We start from the raw sequence: 21,133 nt of genomic DNA on the forward strand, positions 1-21,133 counted from the left end.
ACTCAAGAACCGGAGCACTGATGTCCAAGGACAGGAGAAGAGGGATGCCCCAGCTTAAGCAGAGAGCAAATCTGCCCTTCCTCTGCCTTTTTGTTCAGTTCACACCCTCAATGAATTGGATGATGCAAACCAGCATTGTGAAGTTGATCTTTACTCAGTCTACAGATTCAAATGCAAATCTCTTCCAGAAACCCTCACAGACACGAGGAATAGTATTTTACCAGCATCTCTTAGCCCAATTTTAAACATAAAATTAACCAGATAACATTTAAAACAAACAGGTAAAAGCCTTTGGTGGCAAAAGAAATCAATAAATCACTACAGTACTCCATTTCTCTAATTCCGGTAAAATTTTGTTTTCATCTGCCTTCCTTAAGGAGGGTTTCATCAGCAAATCTAGAGGCATACACTGCATCCCCAGTTGAGCATATTTGTAAAATAAATTTCAGCTTTTAAAAATGTAGTCCCAATATTCCAATCATTTTTTAAAAATTACTGTTCCTAGTCAGTATTTAATACCTTTCACCTTTCTTCGTGATCCCCTTCAAATGTGTTTTATGGCCTTGGGTGGGTGGCCAAGGAGTAGGTCGATTGATTTCTTTTTAATTAAGGCTATCTCTATAACCATAACACATGGAAAATAGAAAGAGTTACATTTACTTTACTGCACCAATGGTTCAAGTTCAATTAACGTATTTTTAAATACCTGCCAGGTGCTATGTTAATACTGTAAGTATTAGTTGCATAGTGGCTTCAAGCAGTCCTTTAGCTTCAAGGAGACTTTGGGAAGTGAATAGTAAGCCATATGTACTCCATAACAAAAAGAATGGAGGAAAAATCACTTAACTTGCCAAAATAGATTTTGTACAAATAAAACATAGTGCATATCTCTCTACCTGTCCTTGTTCCTGTGCAGAAGCCATGATCTCAAGAACATGCTTCTCATGTTCAATGGCTAAGAAATCATCGCATCACATGATAGTCATTTCATCCCTGGGACAAAGAAGCACACTCTGACTTCTTTAGCCTATAAAATCTCCCAGGGAAAACCAGGGCAGGACAAGGAAAAGTTGGAAGTGTCTGCAGAAACATGTTTGACCTTGAATTTTTTAAGAGGGCAGGATAGATTTCTCTGACATCTAAGACCTTAGGCTACAGCCAAGCTAGCCCTGGTTGTTCTGAACTGCCCAGAACAATTACTGCTGTGTTTAGAAGATGCTTTATATTTCACTGTGCCACCACCATACTCAAAGAGCCAAGTCTGTACATGTATATAAGCTTCTTTTTGAGAAGCAGAGGTAGAAGAATTTTGAATCTTTATTTGTCCCAGTACTTGCCTGTCAAGTTGCAATAAGACACTTTATTAGGGTGGTAAATAGCAATGCTCCATGAGAGTTTTCTGTTGTTTCCCTCAGTGCAAAAGATGTCATTTCCACTCACCCCTCTCCTCCTAGAGTCTAGGCCTGTGCTGGATTGCAGTTCTACACTCTTAGCTGCTTCCCACCTTCCCAATCCTCCCAACCCTCTACCTTTCAAAAAATAATAATTTTCAGCACTATTCTTTTATCATGTTATTCCCTACTCAAAAATTATTCACAGGTCCCTATTTCTCATTACTTCAAGGTAAGACTTTCCATAATATCTCTGCCCAACCTCCCCTTCCCCTCCACTGTGTCACTCTACTTGGCCTCACTTTCTAAGTTCTGACAATGTCCTCAACATATCCAACCTGTACTCTAGGCAACATACAGTCAATTTATCTTCATACCCACTTAAGTGCCTTGACCATTTCTCAACAGCCAATTTACAGAGAAAAAATATAATATTTGTTCACAACTTATATATCTGGCACTATACATAAAATATTGCTAACCTCACAGCAATCCTATTTTACAGATGAGGAAACTGAGTCTCAAGACCCCAAGATCATATAACTAGCTGTCTGTAATTCATCCCACTTTCTTTATAAAGCCCCTTTGATCTCAGCATGCCACTGTGATTTAGCACATTTTTGCATACCATTTTGTTTCCTAACTGTACCCTTGTCTTCTTCATCTCCATGGTAAGTATACAAGGACCATGTAGTGTCGACATCACCAAGTATACAGTAGGTGCTAAGTGAATACTTGTTGACTGATTTTATAAATGTTTACAGATTGATACCCAGCATTGAGTGTTCAACCATTTCAGGAGGTTAGGACAGACTATGTTACAGCCAGAAAAACCTTTATTTGACTAATGAAAAAGAGCTATGACTGCCTATGTTGACCTTTGCCATTACTCCTGTCTCTTCATTCATCCTTTCTAGAAAATGGGCTTAGGGAATTGGTAGCATTACATGAGCCCTCTGGGCTCTACTGAGCATAGGTAACTCACTTTTACCCTACATATGAGATAGATATTGTTCTAAGGGCAGGTCCACAATTCTTTATCTGATTGCCTTGAGGGTGTATGCGTTTTAGAAATCAGAATTTTTCAGATTTTAGAGATTAAATATAGTGCTTATGCTACATATTGTATAACTCCCTCTGCAGAGTCTGAGTCAGAACCTAAAATCAGGCACATTTTCTCTGCCTCCCATCAAGTGGAATAAAGGTGACACAGTCTCAAGTCACATTTTGCCACCAAATAATTTGCTGCAAACTTAGGAGAACGTTTTTGTTTTCAGAGCCTTTTGGATTTCAGAATTGTGAAAATTATAAGGGATGTGAACCTGTTATTGAGATGTATTGACTCATTTAATCTCTCAATAATTTGCAATGCTGTACTTGTTTTATTTTGAAGAGGAAGACACTGAACCGCAGAAAGGTTCTATAATGTGCCCAAGGTCACATGGCTAGGAAGTGGCAGAGACAACATTTGAACCTAGATTGTCTGACTCCAGAACTGGTGCTTTTCACCACCCCAAATTCTGCAAACCAAGAGGACTTTGCAAGTCTCACCTACTGGTGATGTGACCTTGGACCACTGCCTTAGCGTCCTGGGCCCCGTTTCCCTCATCTGTTGCTAAAAGTGAAATATAGATGTCAACCCGGAGGCTTTCACCCCAGGAGAGCTACATCAGATGAACTTGAAGTCTTATTCCTGCTTTGCCTAAAGCCTGCTCTAAGATTTCTGCAAGGTTCTAGAGGCTTATATTCTCATTGTCACAGTTGGCTTCAGCTTCTGTTAAATCAGTTCACATTATGAATCATTATGAGTCATCTCAGTATCTTGTTTTTGACAGCATGATGTAAACTCATGTGTGAAATTCAGCTCTTCATCTCAAGCAGACAAATGTCTTTAGATTGCTTGTTATTTCTCCACCTTCTTAAAAGTGCTTTAGTCACCTCCCCACCGCCCCACCACCACCCCCGCCCTGCTTCCATATTGCCCTGGCTTCTCCCGCTTTTGGTACTTATGCCTTCAAGATATCCTTTTCTCCCAGTAAATTTTCTTACACAAAGGCAGTTGTAAGAGTTCCTTCCCCTTGGCCATGCCTCGGTGCTTACCCTAGATGCTATCTCCTCCCACTTCCCAACCTCTAGTCAATGGCACCTGTGTTTCTTGCTTAGCTACTTAAGTTTGATTGTGTGATACGAAAATATCACCCCTAGCCTAAAGCTGAAACTTCTCAATTACCTTCAGTGCCTAGTACCAACTTTTATTTTTAGCAGGTGTTCAATAACTAGAATAAATCCGACAGTATGCCAAAAGGTAGGAACCCACTAATATATTCCCTCAGTGATCATACAGTTAATAGAAATTAAAGTCTGTAGCCTCATAAAACTTGTCTTCATATTACTCTCAGTGGCATAAATTACTGGGGTTGAGATTTCAAAGACAACTGTAGTGCTTTAGTTGGAAAAATATACCAGATGATAGCCAGGAAAATGCATTATATAAATCCTTATCCCTAGGGAAGTGTAATTTGGCCTGGATCAAAATACATTGATTATAGATTCTTGCTCAACCAATAAATGATAGTCTAGGAGGTTTCTGTACAACATAGGGTCAGTGATGCTAAGTGAGCTCTAGATAAAATTCCTGGCGAGAGTTTTGTCACATCAGGTGTTGCCAGCTTTAGGGGAGCTTAGCAGATGGTAGGAGCTCAACTACTTGCTGATTGAATAAGTGAATGAATGAATGAATGAATGAGGTAAGAAACGTAGAAGACCTACAACACTGGTAATAGAGGTTTTGAACACTGCCTGTTGTCCTGTCCTTACCTTCCTTCCTGGCCGTGTGTCCATTATAGGAGAAAGAGACCTGGATTCTAATCTCTCAGCTCTATCCTAAACCCCCATATGTGTGACCATCAGCAAGTAATTTCACTGCTCTAGGCTTGGTTTTATCATCTGTAAAGTGAAAGTCTCAGGCCAAATGATCTCTAAGGTAGGTTTGAATTGTTTATATGAATATAGCTGTCTTTAGAGAAGTAATACAAGTATACAGAAACAGATACTTAAGTGTGGTGGAGACACGTGAGTTAAAAATTTTCTGGGGCGCCTGGGTGGCGCAGTCGGTTGAGTGTCCGACTTCAGCCAGGTCACGATCTCGCGGTCCGTGAGTTCGAGCCCCGCGTCGGGCTCTGGGCTGATGGCTCGGAGCCTGGAGCCTGTTTCCGATTCTGTGTCTCCCTCTCTCTCTGCCCCTCCCCCGTTCATGCTGTCTCTCTCTGTCCCAAAAATAAATAAACGCTTAAAAAAAAAAAAAAAATTAAAAAAAAAAAAAATTTTTCTGTGTGCCCTACTCCCGGGTCTCTCTCCTCAAACAAAGCCCCTTTAGACTAATTCTGTCTTCCTGCCTTAAATACTTTGCTTATGCCTCTAGTTCTTAATTTATCTACTCCAAGCAATATCATTTATCTTTGTACTCTTCAAGACAAAACATTTAGTTTACTACTTTCTCCTATATTTAATTATACATATGGATATTTTAGTGATTTCTATTAATTTCCTTTAATACACTTAGAGGGCTATTTCTTTTTTTAAGCACAATTTCTTAATCCATCAATTTTTAGTAATATCTTGACTTCCCACTAAGTGAATTAATGTTCCCTCACTTCTCTCCCTTTAATTTCCTAGCTTCTATCAGTTCAATCATTACTTTTATTCCCACCAAAATCATTATTTTTATATTGCACAAAATTAAAATAAATTCTCTTTTCTAACTATGGCTGTCTATAATGCTTTTTCTGTAGGTTAATTTTGAAAATTGAAAGCCAATAAAGTATAATTGTGTGAATAGCATTTACTGCAAAACAAGGTAGCATGCTTAGATGTGCAGAGGGAGTGCATAGTCTATATCCCCAAACCTGGGCCACTTCAAGAGGAACCCTGCAGGCATCACAGCAACACTGATTCTCCCATAATACTCCGTGTGTTGCTTGAAATCACTTTACATTTTAGCTTGTTTCATATTATGAAGGGCTTTCATTTCAAAATATCCTCAAACTTGAAATTTAGCGTGGTAGCTCTGAAACTTGGCTGTACGTTGGAATCACCAAGGGAGCTGTTAAGAAACCCTGATATTTAGAGGATCCCACATCCACAGTTTCTGATTTAATTGGGCTGTGGTGTGGGCTGAGCATCTGGGAGTTTTAATTTTTGGCAGGTTATTCCCAGGAGTAGCCCAAATTGAGGACCCTAACCATTAATGTCAGTCATGTCTAGTAGAGTCAAAGGTAATGAAATATACTGAGCCCTTTGGAAGCAAGAGCAAAAAATAAAACCTGATACTGGCCGAAGGCTTCTAGAACATTTTATTTCTTTGTTGGTTGCAGTTGTCTCCTTCGTAACATATCACTGCTAAGATTGTTTAATGAGATGCACTTCTCTGCACTCAGCTTCTGCGATATTTGAATGTCGTTATTTGAATGGTTTTGTTTTCAAGTCTATTCTTTTCTTAGGTAGATACTCTGGGGCATGGGGAGCTGGAGCCGTTGGAAGGAAATTGCGTGAAATTTTGTCAGATCCTTGATATTCACACCTATGTTTTAGTAACTGATGTTTTTTCATTGAGTCTAAGAATTTAACAGGTACTGTGTTTCCAGTAGTTCAAATCTGATTTTGTCTAATGTCCAAGGTCAGTTGTTCTCTTTCAGCACTCCAACCAAGGCATGTAGGAGAGCTAGAGGCAGGCTGATTGGCCTCAGGTTCTAGTAGGAATAGCAGGCTGTAAAGAGAGACTGAGTGGAAGCAGCACCAGAAGAGCCGGAGTGAACATACTGTCCTTTAGCTGCCTGGCAGTTAGCCTAAAAAGCAAGCATGAGAGAGGACATGGGGTTAGAGCAAATGCAACCCTGTGCTTGACTCTCTCTGTCTCTCCTTTGAAACCAGCTCCACCTGCATTTGGATTTTTTTTTCTCCCTACAGTGATTTTGCTAAATATTGATGCTGATAGCTTTCCTTTCCTTTTATGATACATTATCTCCTTTTTTATCCCAGCTTTCTGAGCATTTCTCAGGCAGGCTGAGGTTTGTGTCAGTTACTGAGAAGGTCTCTTTTTAGTACCAACAGTATTGCAACAACAGTACTAAAAGTTGAGAAACTTCTCATTGATATAGTGATAAGGGAATGGACATTTCAATCTGAACAGTGGAGAAGCTTGCAATGGCTGTTCAAGTCGTTTGCTAGGAAATGGTCCAGATATTATGCCAAAGGACCAGGCAAGGTATAGCCAGAGGTACAACACAGCAAATTAAAGAAATTATTCCAGGGGCGTCTGAGGGGCTCAGTTGGTTGAGCCTCTGACTCTTGATTTCAGCTCAAGTCGTGACCTCATGGTTGGTGAGTTCGTGCTCCAAATTGGGCTCTGCACTGACACTGTGAAGCCTGCTTGGGATTTTCCCCTCTCCCTGCCTCTCTCCCTCTGCCCCTCCCCCACTCACACTCACACTCTCAAAAAAAATATTTCAAAAAAAATTTTCCATTTTCCACCTATATTTGTCCACAAGAATATATAATTTTTTGGAGTTGTAATTACACTATCATTTGATTCCTTGTATAAATTCCAATTAAAGATGAGTCCAGAATTACAAAACCTGCAATAATAATATTTGAATGCCCCTCGATGGTATCATGTCTTCAAGTCACTGTTGCTATAGTCTTGCTCTCTCTGGGACTTATTTCTACATCTACAGTGATTTTCAAAGTATGTTGCATGGACTTAAGCACTTCTTTAGGAATGAAAATTCTTTGGCTTAACCCCAGTTTTTCTCAATCAGAAACTTCAGTGGCTGGGGCCCAGAAGTCTGTATTTCCACACACCCTCCAGGTGATTCGGATGCATACTCAAGCTTGAGAACCACCATCCTGAATGATGAACTCAACTTCCCTTGTTTTGTGTGGATGGCCCTTCCAGCCCTTTCTTTCACAATCCCTCCATCATACTAGCTACATCTCCCCACCTCCTCAGCCACACATCAGCACAGCCAGACCCAGCTCTCCATCCTAACAAAGTCAAGAACTACCTCTAAAATCTCACACCTCTTTTATGCCTGTGGGATGTTTTCTAAGCTTCTCTGGGGCCTTCCTTTCTTTAATGTCTCATCACCAAACTTCTGGCTATGCTTGATTCCTTGCCCAGCCTCCTCTGTGATCAGCAAGCCACATTAGGGCTATTGCTCAAGTTCAGCACTGTCCCAGCTCCCTATTAAACTTTTACTCTGCTATCCTGCCATTTCCCACTGAGATTGATCTGGATCTTCCTGCATGATTAAGCTATTAGGAAACTTCAGGATCTAAGTTAACACACCACAAATTTACTCTCATTTCAGCCATACCGTGCTTGATGCTTGGCCATTATGTCTGGTCAGTCTCCTCCCAGGCTACTCCAACAACTATTCTGAGCTTCCCTAATGTTAATTAAGACTGAAATCTCCATTCCCTTATCACCCTCAACAGATGGCCTCAACTGGAATCAACTGCTACATCCCTTCACCTCTACAGACCTGATTCCAAACCCATTTTTTTTTCTTCTTTGCTGCCTCTTCCCTCCTTTCCAAGACCAACTCTGCCACCTGCATTTAATATTTAGTTTCGTGCAATCTTGTTTCTTCTAACTCCTTGTCCTCTCAGTTATCCCCACTGACCTTGTCTTTAATCTCTCCTCTGGCTCCTTTTGCTTTACACTTAAACATGACAGGCTCTCCCCTTTTTGGCTGAACCCTAAGCTCCCTGAAGGTGGTATCTGCATCTCCTTTATTCACCCCAGCCCTTGGGTCATACTAGGTATTCAAAAAGGAATGGTTACTGATTGAATAAAATCGTTTTAGTCCTTATTTCTCCTGGTATCCTTTCTGGGCCTTTTCCCACCAACATTCCTTCCTGACAACCTTTCCTCTTCTCTATTGAAATCGTTGAGCTGAGGGTCGCTGTATATGCTCCTAAATGCCAATGTCCGCTTTCCCTCAGCCTTTATTCTGAATCTCCCTGTAGCGTGTTACTACTGATCCCCTTGATTCTTGTCTCCATTTGTTCCCAGGATCCTTGGTTCATATTATTGCTGCTTGTCATGATGGTTTTCTTCTTCATCTCCCCAAATTGAAAGGTGCCTGGGGTCAGTCCTTGGCCCTCTTATGTTCCCTCGCCAGTGTCTCTGTGGAGATTGTCCTTCAGTCTGCTGTCATCAACTAAGCTCCCAGTGTGGATAATTCACAACTCTCTCTAGCCCTCTCCTTCCTACTGAGCTCTAATGTCACCTTTTCAAATATCTAGCAGACACTCTCTGGAGATACCATTATGGCCTGAAAAAAAAGCAATGCTTCCCCAGGTAAGAAAGCTCCAAGTATCCACTTGATCAAGTAGCTAAGAAGCAGTAGCATCTTACCAGGGCCCGCTTCATGAAAGCCTCCTGGGTCGCCTTCTTGTTTGCAGCTTTGCCGCCCCAGGCAGCCAGTGCACTAGCCTGCAGGGCCCGTCCGTAGGAGAAACTTAGTTTCCAGGGCTTTGGTAGAGGGCAAAGGTTGATAGCATTGAGGTTGAGAGTAGCATCCTCTTCGCTCATGCCACCAGACAAAAAGCAGATACCTGGAAGGAAAGAAGCCATTCCTCTCTACTACTCCCAGTTTATGTGCCTGGCTTGAGAAAGTGAGCAATGAGCCTAAAAGAAATGTGATGCCTCAATCTTTTCTTTTTTTTTTTTTTTTTTAAAATTTTTTTTTCAACGTTTATTTATTTTTGGGACAGAGAGAGACAGAGCATGAACAGGGGAGGGGCAGAGAGAGGGGGAGACACAGAATCAGAAACAGGCTCCAGGCTCTGAGCCATCAGCCCAGAGCCCGACGCGGGGCTCGAACTCACGGACCGCGAGATCGTGACCTGGCTGAAGTTGGATGCTTAACCGACTGCGCCACCCAGGAGCCCCAACAATCTTTTCTCTCTTTGCATGGAACTGGGTTGGAAAAATTAGTTAGCTTTTGCTGAGGTTAACTGGGCTAAAAAGAGAAGGCTTTAATAAATAAGGAGGGTGATTAAATTTTGAGGAAATAAATGGATTTTGTGCATTTGGACAGACTCAGGATATGTGGTATCATGGAGTATGAGGGAAAGTGCTGGCTGCCTCTGAGATACAGAGGTCTGTTTCCTGGAAAAAAGAAGACTTTTAGACAAACACAAGAGGTTGTGGAACTCCTTCACAGGATGAGAGCTAAGATCTCAAGTCAGAGGAGAAGGAAAGCCTTACCAGGAACAGCTGCAGGAACAGTACGGTGCAGAGCTGTGACAGTGGCCATAGCCACTTGCTCTGGCATATACTTCTTGGTACAGGCGTGTCCAGCAGTCACCATGTTGGGCTTCAGCAAGGTGCCCTCCAGGTAAACATGATGGTCATTCAGGGCCTTATAGACAGCAGCAAGGACCTGAAGGACAAGAGGTCCAAACAGGTGAAACCCAGAGCCAGCCTGACAGTCACCTGACCTTGGCACTTTTATGTCGCAGGGATGCGAGCCAAAGGTATTCTTGTATGAGGCTTGGCCAAAGCTTCCCAACCAGCTTCATCTCAGTCCACCTACTTTTGCAAGTGGAGAAACTGAAATCAGGTTACACTGCAAGTATGAATGAAGTACCTTCTAATTACATTTTTCTCACGTGATGCTCGTCTTATTTTTACCTATTTATTTATTTTTTAATATACAGGTTTTTAAATTTTTATTTATTTAAATTCAAATTAGTTAACATACAGTCTAGTATTGACTTCAAGGGTAGAACCCAGTGATTCATCACTTACATACAACACCTAGTACTCATCCCAACAACTGCCCTCCTTAATGCCCATCACCCATTTAGCCCATCCCCACCCACGTCCCCTCCAGCAACCCTCAGTTTGTTCTCTGTATTTAAAAGTCTCTTATGGTTTGCCTTCCTCTCTGTTTTTAATCTTATTTTTCCTTCCCTTCCCTATGTTCATCTGTTTTGTTTCTTACATTTCACATTTACTCATCTTATTTGTAAATTTCTTTGTTTACATATAATGTAACTGATCCAAAAAGATAACAGGATTTACCAAAGGTCCCACAGCTGGGGACGTGGATTGTGAAATGCAAGTCTTAGTACAGAAAATTCTGTGCTTTTTCCATATGGAGAATACCATTGTGCCAAAAAAAAAAAAAAAAAAAAAAAAAGGTTTGATAAGTACCTCCTTACCTTCTCAATGCTACGTAATGATTCCAACTGAACAACATTTCATATATCACAGCTGATATATGTTAAGTACCAAGATTTTTCAACTGGAATTGGGACTTTTATGTTCAAGACTTACCTTCTCAGTAACATACTGGCAGTGTTCCATGTCATGGTCTCCATCAGGAAGTACCTCTGGTTCAACAATGGGTACCAGCCCATTCTAAAAAGGGAAAAAAGGAAGAGGTAAAGAGCAGCTCTGTTCACTGTGATCCTTTCCTTAAGAAGATGTTTTACAGCTGCCTGGGGCACCTGGCTCAGTCGATTAAGCGTCTGGGCTCTTGCTTTCAGCTCAGGTCATGATCTCACAGTTTCATGAGTTCAAGCCCTGAGTCAAGCTCTGTGCTGGCAGCGAGGAGCCTGCTTGGGATTCTCTGTCTCCCTCTCTCTCTGTCCCTTCCCTACTCACACTGTCTCTCTCTCTCTCTGAAAATAAGTAAATAAACTTAAAAAAAGATGTTTGACAGTTGCAATTGGTATAAAATGGGGCCCTTATAGAGAAATACCATTCACTGACTTAAAGACAGTGAAAAGAAATTTAATGGGATTTCTAAAGAGCATTTGTAGCTTGGCCAAAAAAGCACAGTGAGGTTAAAAAAAAAAAAAAAAAGTTCTCCTGGGAGTGAATAAAAAAAATAAAAACCCATAGTTTCTATAGATACAGATCATGCTAGAGATTATTCTAGCTACCTCAGAACCTAGTTGTCACCCATTTAGTGCAGTCAAGATCACTAAGAAAGATCCCCCTTGTGTGGGTTAATTAAGGAATTAAGCACTGTTTATGGTTCTGAGAACGTTGGTAACTCCAACATAACACCCACACAAGCAAATCAGACGTTAACTGGGATCCCAGGACACTTCAACGTATGTTGGAAACTAGTGTCAGGTCACCATCCTCCAAGATACTATTTGGATTGGGGCTAAATCAGAGCTGTCACTCTTGAGCTAGGGATCTCAGAGGATCATGTTTTAGATGTGATGGAGCATAGGCAAGCAAGTGCCCTGGCCCTAGGGGCTGGATCACTCGTAAGACTCAGCTTATAGAGCTTTGACAGAGGGCAGCTGTTGATGGCATCAGCCTTTGGGTTCATAGCTAACTTGTGGAAGCAAATCTTACCCTACCATACCTAGCTATAGCAAAAGTGGTACAAAATGCCACCAGGATACAGGGGTGAGATAAGGTTCATGTACTTATAGTAAAATTGGAAAGAGAAGCTCTGAAGAAGGCTCTTTCCTACTGTTGTTTTAGCTCAAGGGGAAGGCTGAGCACCTGCTGACAGATGCTGGCATAGCGGGCCAGGGCATTGGCATTTTCCTGGATGGCAAGGTTGGATGGACACTGGTTGTCAATCCTTAGCACAGCACGCCATTTCCCAAAGTCAGCACCATCTTTCTTGTACTGGGCACAGCGCTCAGAAAGGCCATCAAGCCCTGCAAGTCACAAAAGAGAAAAAGGCTTCTTTGCACCCTTATCCCTGATCCATGGGGCACTGATGAAGTGAGGAAGTTCTTCCTTGCCTTACCTTTCAGTTGGTGGAGCTTAAGGACTGAAAACATCCAGGCAAATAAATATCAATCCTGGTACTGAGCCCAAAGATCTGGGGCTTTATACTTTGTAAGAATAGAGGGAACTAATATTTGTTTAGTATTTACTATGTTCCAGGCATGATTCTAGGAATTTTGCATACTTCATCTAATTACCATAAGAATTCTAATAGTTAATATTATAGTAGTTTTACAGATGTGAAAACCCAGGCTACAAGAGGTTAAGTGGCTTTACCAAGTTTGCATAGCTAACAAGTGACAGAACAGGAATTCAAATTCCGCTTAGCTAACCCAAAGCTGTGGTTCATACTTACCTACTTGGGCAGTGAAGTACCTTGCAAAATTGTCTAATTGGGAAGTGATAGAACCAGGAGTCAAACCCTGGTGAGTCTGATTCCAAAACTTGGGACCTTTCCTCTCTTCTGCTGCTGGATTTTTCTCTAAAACTTATACTCTCAGGTACAGAGTATCTTCTCTGCACAAAGCACTGTGGTAAGCACTTTAGGTACCTTATCTAATTTAATTCCCACAACTATTCTGCAAAGCAGACACTGTCATCCCATTTTAACTGGCTCAGAACATTTACATGACTAGCTTGAGGTCACACAGTTATTACATAGAGGAGCTGGGATTGAAAAGGAGATGTGTGTGGCTCTAAAACCAGTGTGATATTCATATTTTGGTTTCCCTTACTTCCCTCTCTGCTTGCCATCATTTCTAACATATATTGGCATGATTCATATCAGTGGGTGATATCCTTACCTTGAATGGTGGTTTCTTTGTTGGTTCCTGCAAGGGGAGCGCCTCCCTGGTCTAACTGTGAACATAATTAACAAGCAATTAGCAGATGTCATGGGCCCCAGGAAAACACAAGCAGAGCCCCTGGTACTAATAGTTGTCATTTTTCATAAGCCAAGGAGTTGAATTCCAAAGGTGTGTTAGTAACAGGACGGAGGGAGGGGCAGAGACACAGAATTCAGTCCACAGCAGAAGGGAAGTTACCCGGAAGGAACAATGTCTGAGTGTCAACACTAAGAAGATGGAAAGTATGGAAAACACCGGGAGCTTGGTAAATAAGAAGTAATCTGACAGTACCTGGGATGTAGAGGTGCCATATAGGAGTAGCTCCCTTAAATTATGTGTCTAAGAGAAATTTCATGAGCACCTGCACATACCAGGCACTACATTATTCCAGGAAATCAAAAGAATAAAGACACAGCCCCTACTCTCGGCATACCAGAATCTGAGGTCATGAGCCAGAGAGGTAGACAGCCTGGGTGTGAACTGGCTCCAGTTTTGCCTTGCTGTGGGCAACTTACCGCTATGCCTTGTAATTCCATTTTCTTGCCTCATCTCTAAAATTAGGATAATAACTAAACTGACCTCCAGAGGTTATGAGGAAGATTAAAGGAGCACTTGGAGTTGTAAGCACTCAACTGATACTAGTTTTCAATCCTGAGCTCATGTGGTTTGAGATAACAGAGTTATAACTGAATGGTAAATGCTTCAATAATAATAGTGATCCTGAAATAAATAATAATTATGTGACAGGAACTGTTTTATAAACTCCTCATTCTTATAAGTGCCTTATGAGGTACGCCCTACTATTCCCATTTTAGAAATGGAGAAACTGAGACACCAGGAGATAAAGTACCTTATAGAAAACTTGGCTGGAAGAAGAAGGCACTGGCAGAAAAGTCTAGAAGAGGATCTGGTCCTCAGGGGGAGGATGATGCTGGAAAGGAGTACGAATGACAGTTGGATGATGAGGGTGTCCAGAGTGTTGGCCCAGTGACTGTGCTGAGAGTTGGGCTGGGATGAGGCAGAAGGGAGGTGGAAATGGAAGTATTTACCTTGATTCCCACCACAATCCCCTTTTCCTTGAGGATGTTTCTGAACAGCTTCCCCTGACTGTCCTTCTGGTAGAGGGTCTCATGGAAAAGGATCACGCCCCCGATGCTCTGGTTGATGGAGTTGTCTACGGTAAAGAGGATTTCCCGGAACTGCCGGCGGTTTTCCTCAGTGTTCTCCACCTTGATCCTCTGCAGGCGGTTTCCCATGGTGCCTATAAGGTGGGCGGGCCAAATGCAGCTGGAGGGGCAAGCCAGGGCTTTACTGCTGGCCTCCTCCACGCTAGCTCAGCAACCCTAAGCAGGACAGCAAGACTCTGTTTTATTCAGATCTTCAAAACTGTCTCCCTTTTGGCTCCCTCAAGAAAGACCTGGGCTGCTGTCAGGATGCTGGTTAGGAAGTGCATGGAATGGACATGTCAGGGTCCAGGTGGGTGGAAGCCACCATTGGGTTCAAGTGGGTTTGTAAGGCCCTCAGACCTCTCTAGCCACCCCCACCCCCCACCCCCAGGTCCAGCCCTCAATCTGACTAGACGATACAGTAGAAGGAGGGATGGGGTGGGCTCTTGACTCCTCTAGCTTCTATCATTTTATGGTGGGCCATAGAGGCCAGCCGCAACCCTCCCTTGTGCCATCCTGGGCTTCTCTCAGCCACAAGCCCTTCCCTGTTCCAGATATGGACACTTCCCTGCCTTCCCTGACCTTCCTTAGCTGACTTTACACTGACTTCTCAGCAGCAGAGGTCTGTGTATCTGACCTCATTCTTATTACTGAGTTCCTGGCCTTGCTATAGTCTATATTCAAAAGATCCCTGGCAGGGCACCTGAGTGGCTCAGTCAGTTCAGCATCCAACTTCAGCTCAGGTCATGACCTTGTGGTTCAAGAGTTTGAGCTCCACACTGGGCTCTGTGCTGACAGCTCAGAGCCTGGAGCCTGCTTCAGATTCTGTGTCCCCCTCTTTCTCCACCCCTCCCCTGCTCCTACTCTGTCTCTCTGACTCTCTCTCTCAAAAATAAATAAAACATTAAAAAAAAAAAAAAACCCAAATGATTGCTGGCAAGGGGGCCTTAAAATGGAGGGCTTGAGCCTCTTCCTTTGTTTTTCAGAAATCTACCCACTGGAACTACAGGACTCAAAATGTCTATGTTTACTGGGTCTTCTGCTCCCACTGCTGTGTACCTTTACTCCTCCGAGAGGAAAGAATATGATTGTTGATTGCCTTTGCTAAGTTGTAGAAATAAGAATACACTTGTATGATGTTACTTGCACTCACCTACGGACTCATCTGCAGCCAGGATCCCCTTCCCATTGGCAACAATGCGCTGGGCGATTTCTGAGAGCTCCTTCTTCTGTTCTGAGGTGAGGGCTGGAAATCGGTGGGCCATGGTGACAGGTCTGGAAAAGAGTGTGGGAGTGTCCTGAACAGAACTGCAGGTGGATCAGACAGGCTCATGACCAAGACAGCCAAGGTATGCTACCAAGCCCTGTGGGCCCCTCTATTTCTGAACCATGTCCATAATGGATAAACAAATGAGGTCTGGGTTTTTCCCCCTCTAGCTTAAGTAGTTGCAATTAGCCATAATGGAGGAAGGTGGGATGCCAAATTTCATGGTCATCCTAAATAGAATGTCTTCCAGGAGACCTTTGGGTTCACTGATTCTGAGACTGAACCAGCTAACTAGTGACCCACTCAAATCTGACAAATAGACGGCACTGCGGTCATTGACTATCCCTCCGTGGATCTCTGGTGCCTTTGGGTGTTCTGGATGACTTGAAGCCAGGACAGTGAGGCTTTCAGCCATTTTATTTTGTTAGCCTGGATTATTCTTTGGGTAGCAAGCTTGAGAGGAGGAACTGCCATTTGGCCTTGCAGTTAACCTCCCTTCGGCTTTGGGACATAGAGTATGGTGTGCAAGGCTCTTTTTTCTTATATTCAACCACCTATGACACCATTTGGGATATAAGGGGAGGATTTTCCCTAAATGGCTCTGGACTGGAGGCTCCCATGGACTCTAGGATCACTCTGTATGCCAAAGTCATACAGTGATCCCTGCTCCAATCCCTCTCAGCTTCACTGCTCTAGCAAAGAGACACTCTGGTTTGAAGATCCCCTATGCAAGCACCCTTCTCAGCAGTGGCCCTCTGAAAAGAATCTTGCCTCTGTTCGGCTGCCACCTTGGGCTAGTTAAAAATGCAAGCTCCCAGCACTCTCATCTGGATGTTAGAAAGATTAATTTTGCAGGTGTTGGACTATCAAAGAAAAAAAAATGGTGGTAAGGATTATCTTGAATGGTGTCCTATTCAATCCTATGACCTCCTCCTTTCCCTGGTCTTCTCCCTCTCAAACACTCATCCATAGGGTAGATGCCCCATGCCTGCTTTCTACTTCCTGCAAGCACAGGGACATCTCGGTTCTCATTTAATCCACTCAGCAATGGGGTAACCAAGGCAACTATTATCTTCATTAGTTAACCAGCAAGTTAATACCCAGAGAAGTTAACAGACTTGCCCATGGTCTCAGCTAGGATGAGGCAGAGCTCCCCACCCAGTGCTGCTCCGCATGGCAAATCAATTTCTTCACATTTTCTGCATCCCTTCAAGGCAGGGTTAATATAAGAAATGGATGGCTACTGAACTAATTCACAAGAGGGTGTCATTGATGCCACTCTCACTTCAACAGGGGTTCTCGCATTAACCCCAAAGAGTGGAACCACAGCACTGTCACTGGGGACAGACAGGATAGACTAATGGGCAATGATCTCTAGAGAAGATGATCTTCTGAGACCCCTCCCATCCCAGCCACCTGAAGATAGGGTTTCCCCTCATTTATATATTAGTTCCTAAGATTGTATTCGGGGATTACTAACTTTAAATCTGGCCACTAGTTCTTTATGTGGATAAAAGCCAACCTGAAATTGGTGACCTTCAGACCAAAGTGCAAATTTTCTCTCTCAGTTCAGGTAATTGCATAAAGGAATTAACAAATAAGAAAGAAAAATGTTTCCCTGATGAAACAAAAGGAAAACATCACCCAATAATAGCAAATGACCATTTATTGCCAAGTACTCTGCTAATTGCTTTACATGCACCATATAATTTATTCCTCATTATACCCTCAGAAGGCAGCTGGGCTTCTCCCCTCCCCCCACACACATTATATAATAGATAAGGAAAGAATACAAGAAAGTTTAATTATTTGTCCAAGGACATGTAACTAATAAGGCACAAAGTTAGGATAAGGGGCAGTACTCCCCTCTTTCAAGGAAAGAGTGAGTCTGGTGAAAGGAATCAGCCTTTGGGTGACTCTAATGTCCCCAATAACACCCCCAGAGTACTTGTTGATGACACCCCCAGAGGACCCAAAATCCTTGGGCTGTGTTTCATCAGCCTTACACTATAGAGCTTGTCGATTTATAAACATCTCATATATTCACACAGGGTTTTGATCCTAGGTCAGACAGACCTGGGTTCAGACACTGGCTCTGCTTCCTCCTCACTGGGACCTTGAGCAAGTCAGTAACTTCTCCGAGTCTTAGTTTACTATGGAATAAATGGTGCTAATATCTGCTCTGGTTGTCTCATTGCCAGGTCTAATGTAACTTGTGAGCACCCGTACTCATTGTAGTTGCTCCAAAAATGTTTGTCGAATTAATTGCATGATAAATTGGAAGATGTTTTATAATGCATTATGAAAATGTTGGATATTACTATATATCTCTTTATAAATGTTAAAAAAATAATTACCCAAGATCCCATGTTTCTATATACTACCAAGTTATTTTTTTAGTCTGAGTGTGCTGATTCAACCAGAAAAAAAAAACAGAGAAAAGGTCAAAATGAACCAATACTGCTTATGGGAAGTTAAACTTCTACAGAGAGATTAAAGGTCTGTATCACATCAGCACAAATGTTGCCCCTCTGTTAATCATAAAACAGGGTCACAGACCAATGTTCATCCCTGGAGACAGGAAGATAGCCAGGAGTGGGTGACCGTGGAGAGTGATTTCCATGCTCCCCAGCCTCTGCTCACTGAGGTCTCAAGCCATTTTGTTTTTAAAGTGTGATGGGAAGTTGTTCACATTGTATTATTACAATGGGGGGGGGGGGGGAAGAAGCAAGTTTCAGGGAAGTATGTAATATTTAGTATCATTCTTTTTTAGTTAAACAAAATGGTTTGGGGCGCCTGGGTGGCTCAGTCGGTTAAACATCCGACTCTCAGTTTTGTGTCAGGTCGTGATCTTGCAATTTCGTGAGTTCAAGCTCTGCATCAGGCTCTGCACTGATGGCATGGAGCTTGGGATTCTCTTTCTCTCTCTGCCTCTCCCCTGTCCATGCCGTCTCTGTGTCTCTAAAAATAAATAAATAAACCTAAAAAAAAGTATTTTACTGGTATAACACATACTGTTTGTGCATCTATGTAAGCAGAGAGTAACCACCCTGGAGTTACTTGTGGGGACTGAAATGGGATGGAGTGACCCTCACATTTTACTTTATAAATTTTTTGTAATGTTTGATTTCTCAATGAATAGGTTTATATATTACATTGTTTATTATATGTAATATATTAACAGGTGATACATATACAAATCTGGGAGAAGTTTGTATGGAAATATGAGAATAGAAGGTAATCACAGAAAAACAGAAGTGCAAGTGACCTCAGAGGTGTCAACCCTGCCAACTTTAAAGATGGGGAATCTGAACCTCAAAAAGAATATGTCTGGTGCCCCTCCTAAATTGTGATGCCCTGGGATTAAAAACCACATCCTACTGGCTTCTGACTTGGAATCCTTTTTCCAATCCTTTTTTAGAAAAATAGCAGATGAAACCTACAGTTCTTTCTGCCTTCCTTGAAGAGGTTCTGTGAAAAGATAATGATTTGTAAAAATGAATATTTAACTCCTAGAGAAACATAGGGGAGTAGAGTCCATTCGCTTCTCCATGTGCAAGGCAGACGGGCTTTCAAGAAGACATGAGGAGGTAATACATTGAAAGCCTATGACCTCCAGGCACTGCGAGCAAGATTTTACATATAGATGTGTGAAGATGCCCACAGCTTCATTACCCACCCACCCACCCCCATGTCACAGTGACAAGCGCAGTGAGATGCCCTATGACAGCTTGATCCCTGATGCTTTGAACACACATGAGGTAGCTCAGAAAGAGAGCTGAGTGTTGCTCTTTCTTCTAAACTGGCACCTAGGTCAAAGGCACTTCTTGGTCTCCATCCAGCACCTCAGGCTTTAGTGTAGGTCTGGGGTGGTCCCCAGATGTGCCTTGGCTTAATGGCAGCAGAACTCAAGCCCCTACTGGATCCCAATTGGCTAACGGAGCCCTAGGTAACTAGAAAGAAGTTTATTGTAAAAGGCAGCATCTCCTGGGGTGCCTGGGTGGCTCAGTCCCACTCTGGATTTTGGCTCAGGTCACGATCTCACAGTTCATGGGATCAAGCCCCCTGTCGGGCTCTACGCTCGCTCAACAGGGCAGAGCCTGATTGGGATCCTCTCCCTCCATCTCTCTCTCTGCCCCTCCCTTGTGCATAAAGGCAGCATATCCTCATAACACATCTATTTTTCAGACAGTAGAACAAATATCCTAAAGTACGTCAGCAGCTTCTGAGTTATTCCAAATAACTTAAACTGTAGGATCTTCAAAGTAGGAAATGTTACAGAAAGCATCAAACAAGTGGAAATTTGACAATTCATAAACAAATGATGATGGTGCTCTGTGACAATTCCCAGCCTGTTCCATTTTCTCATTTGAGCAGTGGTGAAGGCAAGGGTAACAAGCAACATACACCAGGAGCTCATTTATGTGACAAAGGAGCTTCAGCGCCAGCACTAGTAGGAATAGGAAGAGAATGAAGAAAATGACATCAGGCAATAGATATGTAAACAAATCATTGAATTAAGCAGTTGTCATGGGGAGAATAGAAATGAGCAGGAACCTCAAAACATGATTGGCACCTAACCAAATAAGAGCATTCAAGCTGTTTCTCCTAGGCCAAAGACAGAAGAGCTTTCATGCAGGTCACACTGGGAGCTGACATCCATCCTGAGCATTTTGCCTCCAAAGAGTCAGCAAAGGTGTGGATGAGCATTCACGCTTAGGGAGGAAAATCATTTCAGTACAACATCACATTTTCAGCCACCATCAAGTTTCTCCTGAAAACAAAAGCAAACAGACTTTCTCCTCTACCTGTGTAGTGCCATTGTTAACCCCTTACTCCCAGGTGCCGTCCAGGCAGACAAAGGAAGTTCTTTTACTTACAGTTTGTGGGGGAGAGTCCTCTTAGGTATCAGAAGCTGTGGACGAGGCAGCAGCCGCCAAATAGGACGAACCTATGGGAGCACACAGTTTTTATAGAGGTCTTGTCAAAGTTTGTTTGTCGTGGGTTTTTTTTTTAACTTTCACCCTCCCCTGCCCACCTTGGCCTGATAGGGAGGTGTTTATCCGATACCTGGTTGGCTCATAACCAGCCAATCCTGATCACGCTCACACACTCACTGGACTCACAGAATGTTAAAGCTACAGTGGATATCTGGAGACCATGTAGTTCTTAACCCAGACATCATTTTTCAAGTGAGGAAACTGAGGCCCAGAGGATTAGGGGATTCCCTTAAGTCACAGAGCCAGTAAATTACAGAGCTCTAGAGCCACCCAGAGAAACTGGGAAGAATGTCACTCTTGATATAGCACTTACTAAACACATGACTTTGGCCAAGGCTTTATGTCGGTTTGTTTCTTTTCATTTCTGCAGGCCTTAATATCCGCCTCTGTAAAATGGGATCTCAACTTCACGAGAGCATTAAATGAGTTTGCAAAGTCCTTGCACACATTAGGCATGAAAGATCCTTCCTATTCCCCAAGAACCAAGCTGGGCCCCATGATGTTTTTAATACCAGAACACACTGTATTTACCCCATTCCCATTCTCCCTTACACTTTACACGTTTGTCTTTAACTTTGCTAAAAACTAGAATAAAACCCAGAGTGATTGGTAGAAGCCATCAGTTTTCCTAGATATACACTGTGTGGGTGTGGGTGCATTCTACAGGGTTTTTTTTTTTTTTTCCCCTGA

The 21,133-nt window shown here is 42.6% G+C and overlaps 1 protein-coding gene across 1 annotated transcript; it reads right to left on the reverse strand.

The window, feature by feature from the left end:
* Positions 1–5,720: 5,720 nt before the first annotated feature.
* On the reverse strand, positions 5,721–20,413 carry ALDOB (aldolase, fructose-bisphosphate B). The gene is made up of 9 exons (XM_040481850.1): positions 20,324–20,413; positions 15,330–15,451; positions 14,060–14,271; positions 12,969–13,023; positions 11,932–12,092; positions 10,741–10,824; positions 9,667–9,841; positions 8,812–9,011; positions 5,721–6,235 (listed from the first exon to the last, which is right to left on the reverse strand). Exons 2-9 carry the CDS (start codon positions 15,439–15,441, stop codon positions 6,140–6,142), a joined length of 1,095 nt encoding a protein of 364 aa, XP_040337784.1. The 5' UTR covers positions 15,442–15,451; positions 20,324–20,413; the 3' UTR covers positions 5,721–6,139.
* Between the last annotated feature and the right edge of the window lie 720 nt (positions 20,414–21,133).

The sequence above is a fragment of the Herpailurus yagouaroundi genome, unplaced genomic scaffold (genome assembly GCF_014898765.1).
Source record: "Herpailurus yagouaroundi ecotype Mexico unplaced genomic scaffold, PumYag 160, whole genome shotgun sequence".
Taxonomy (NCBI): domain Eukaryota; kingdom Metazoa; phylum Chordata; class Mammalia; order Carnivora; family Felidae; genus Herpailurus; species Herpailurus yagouaroundi.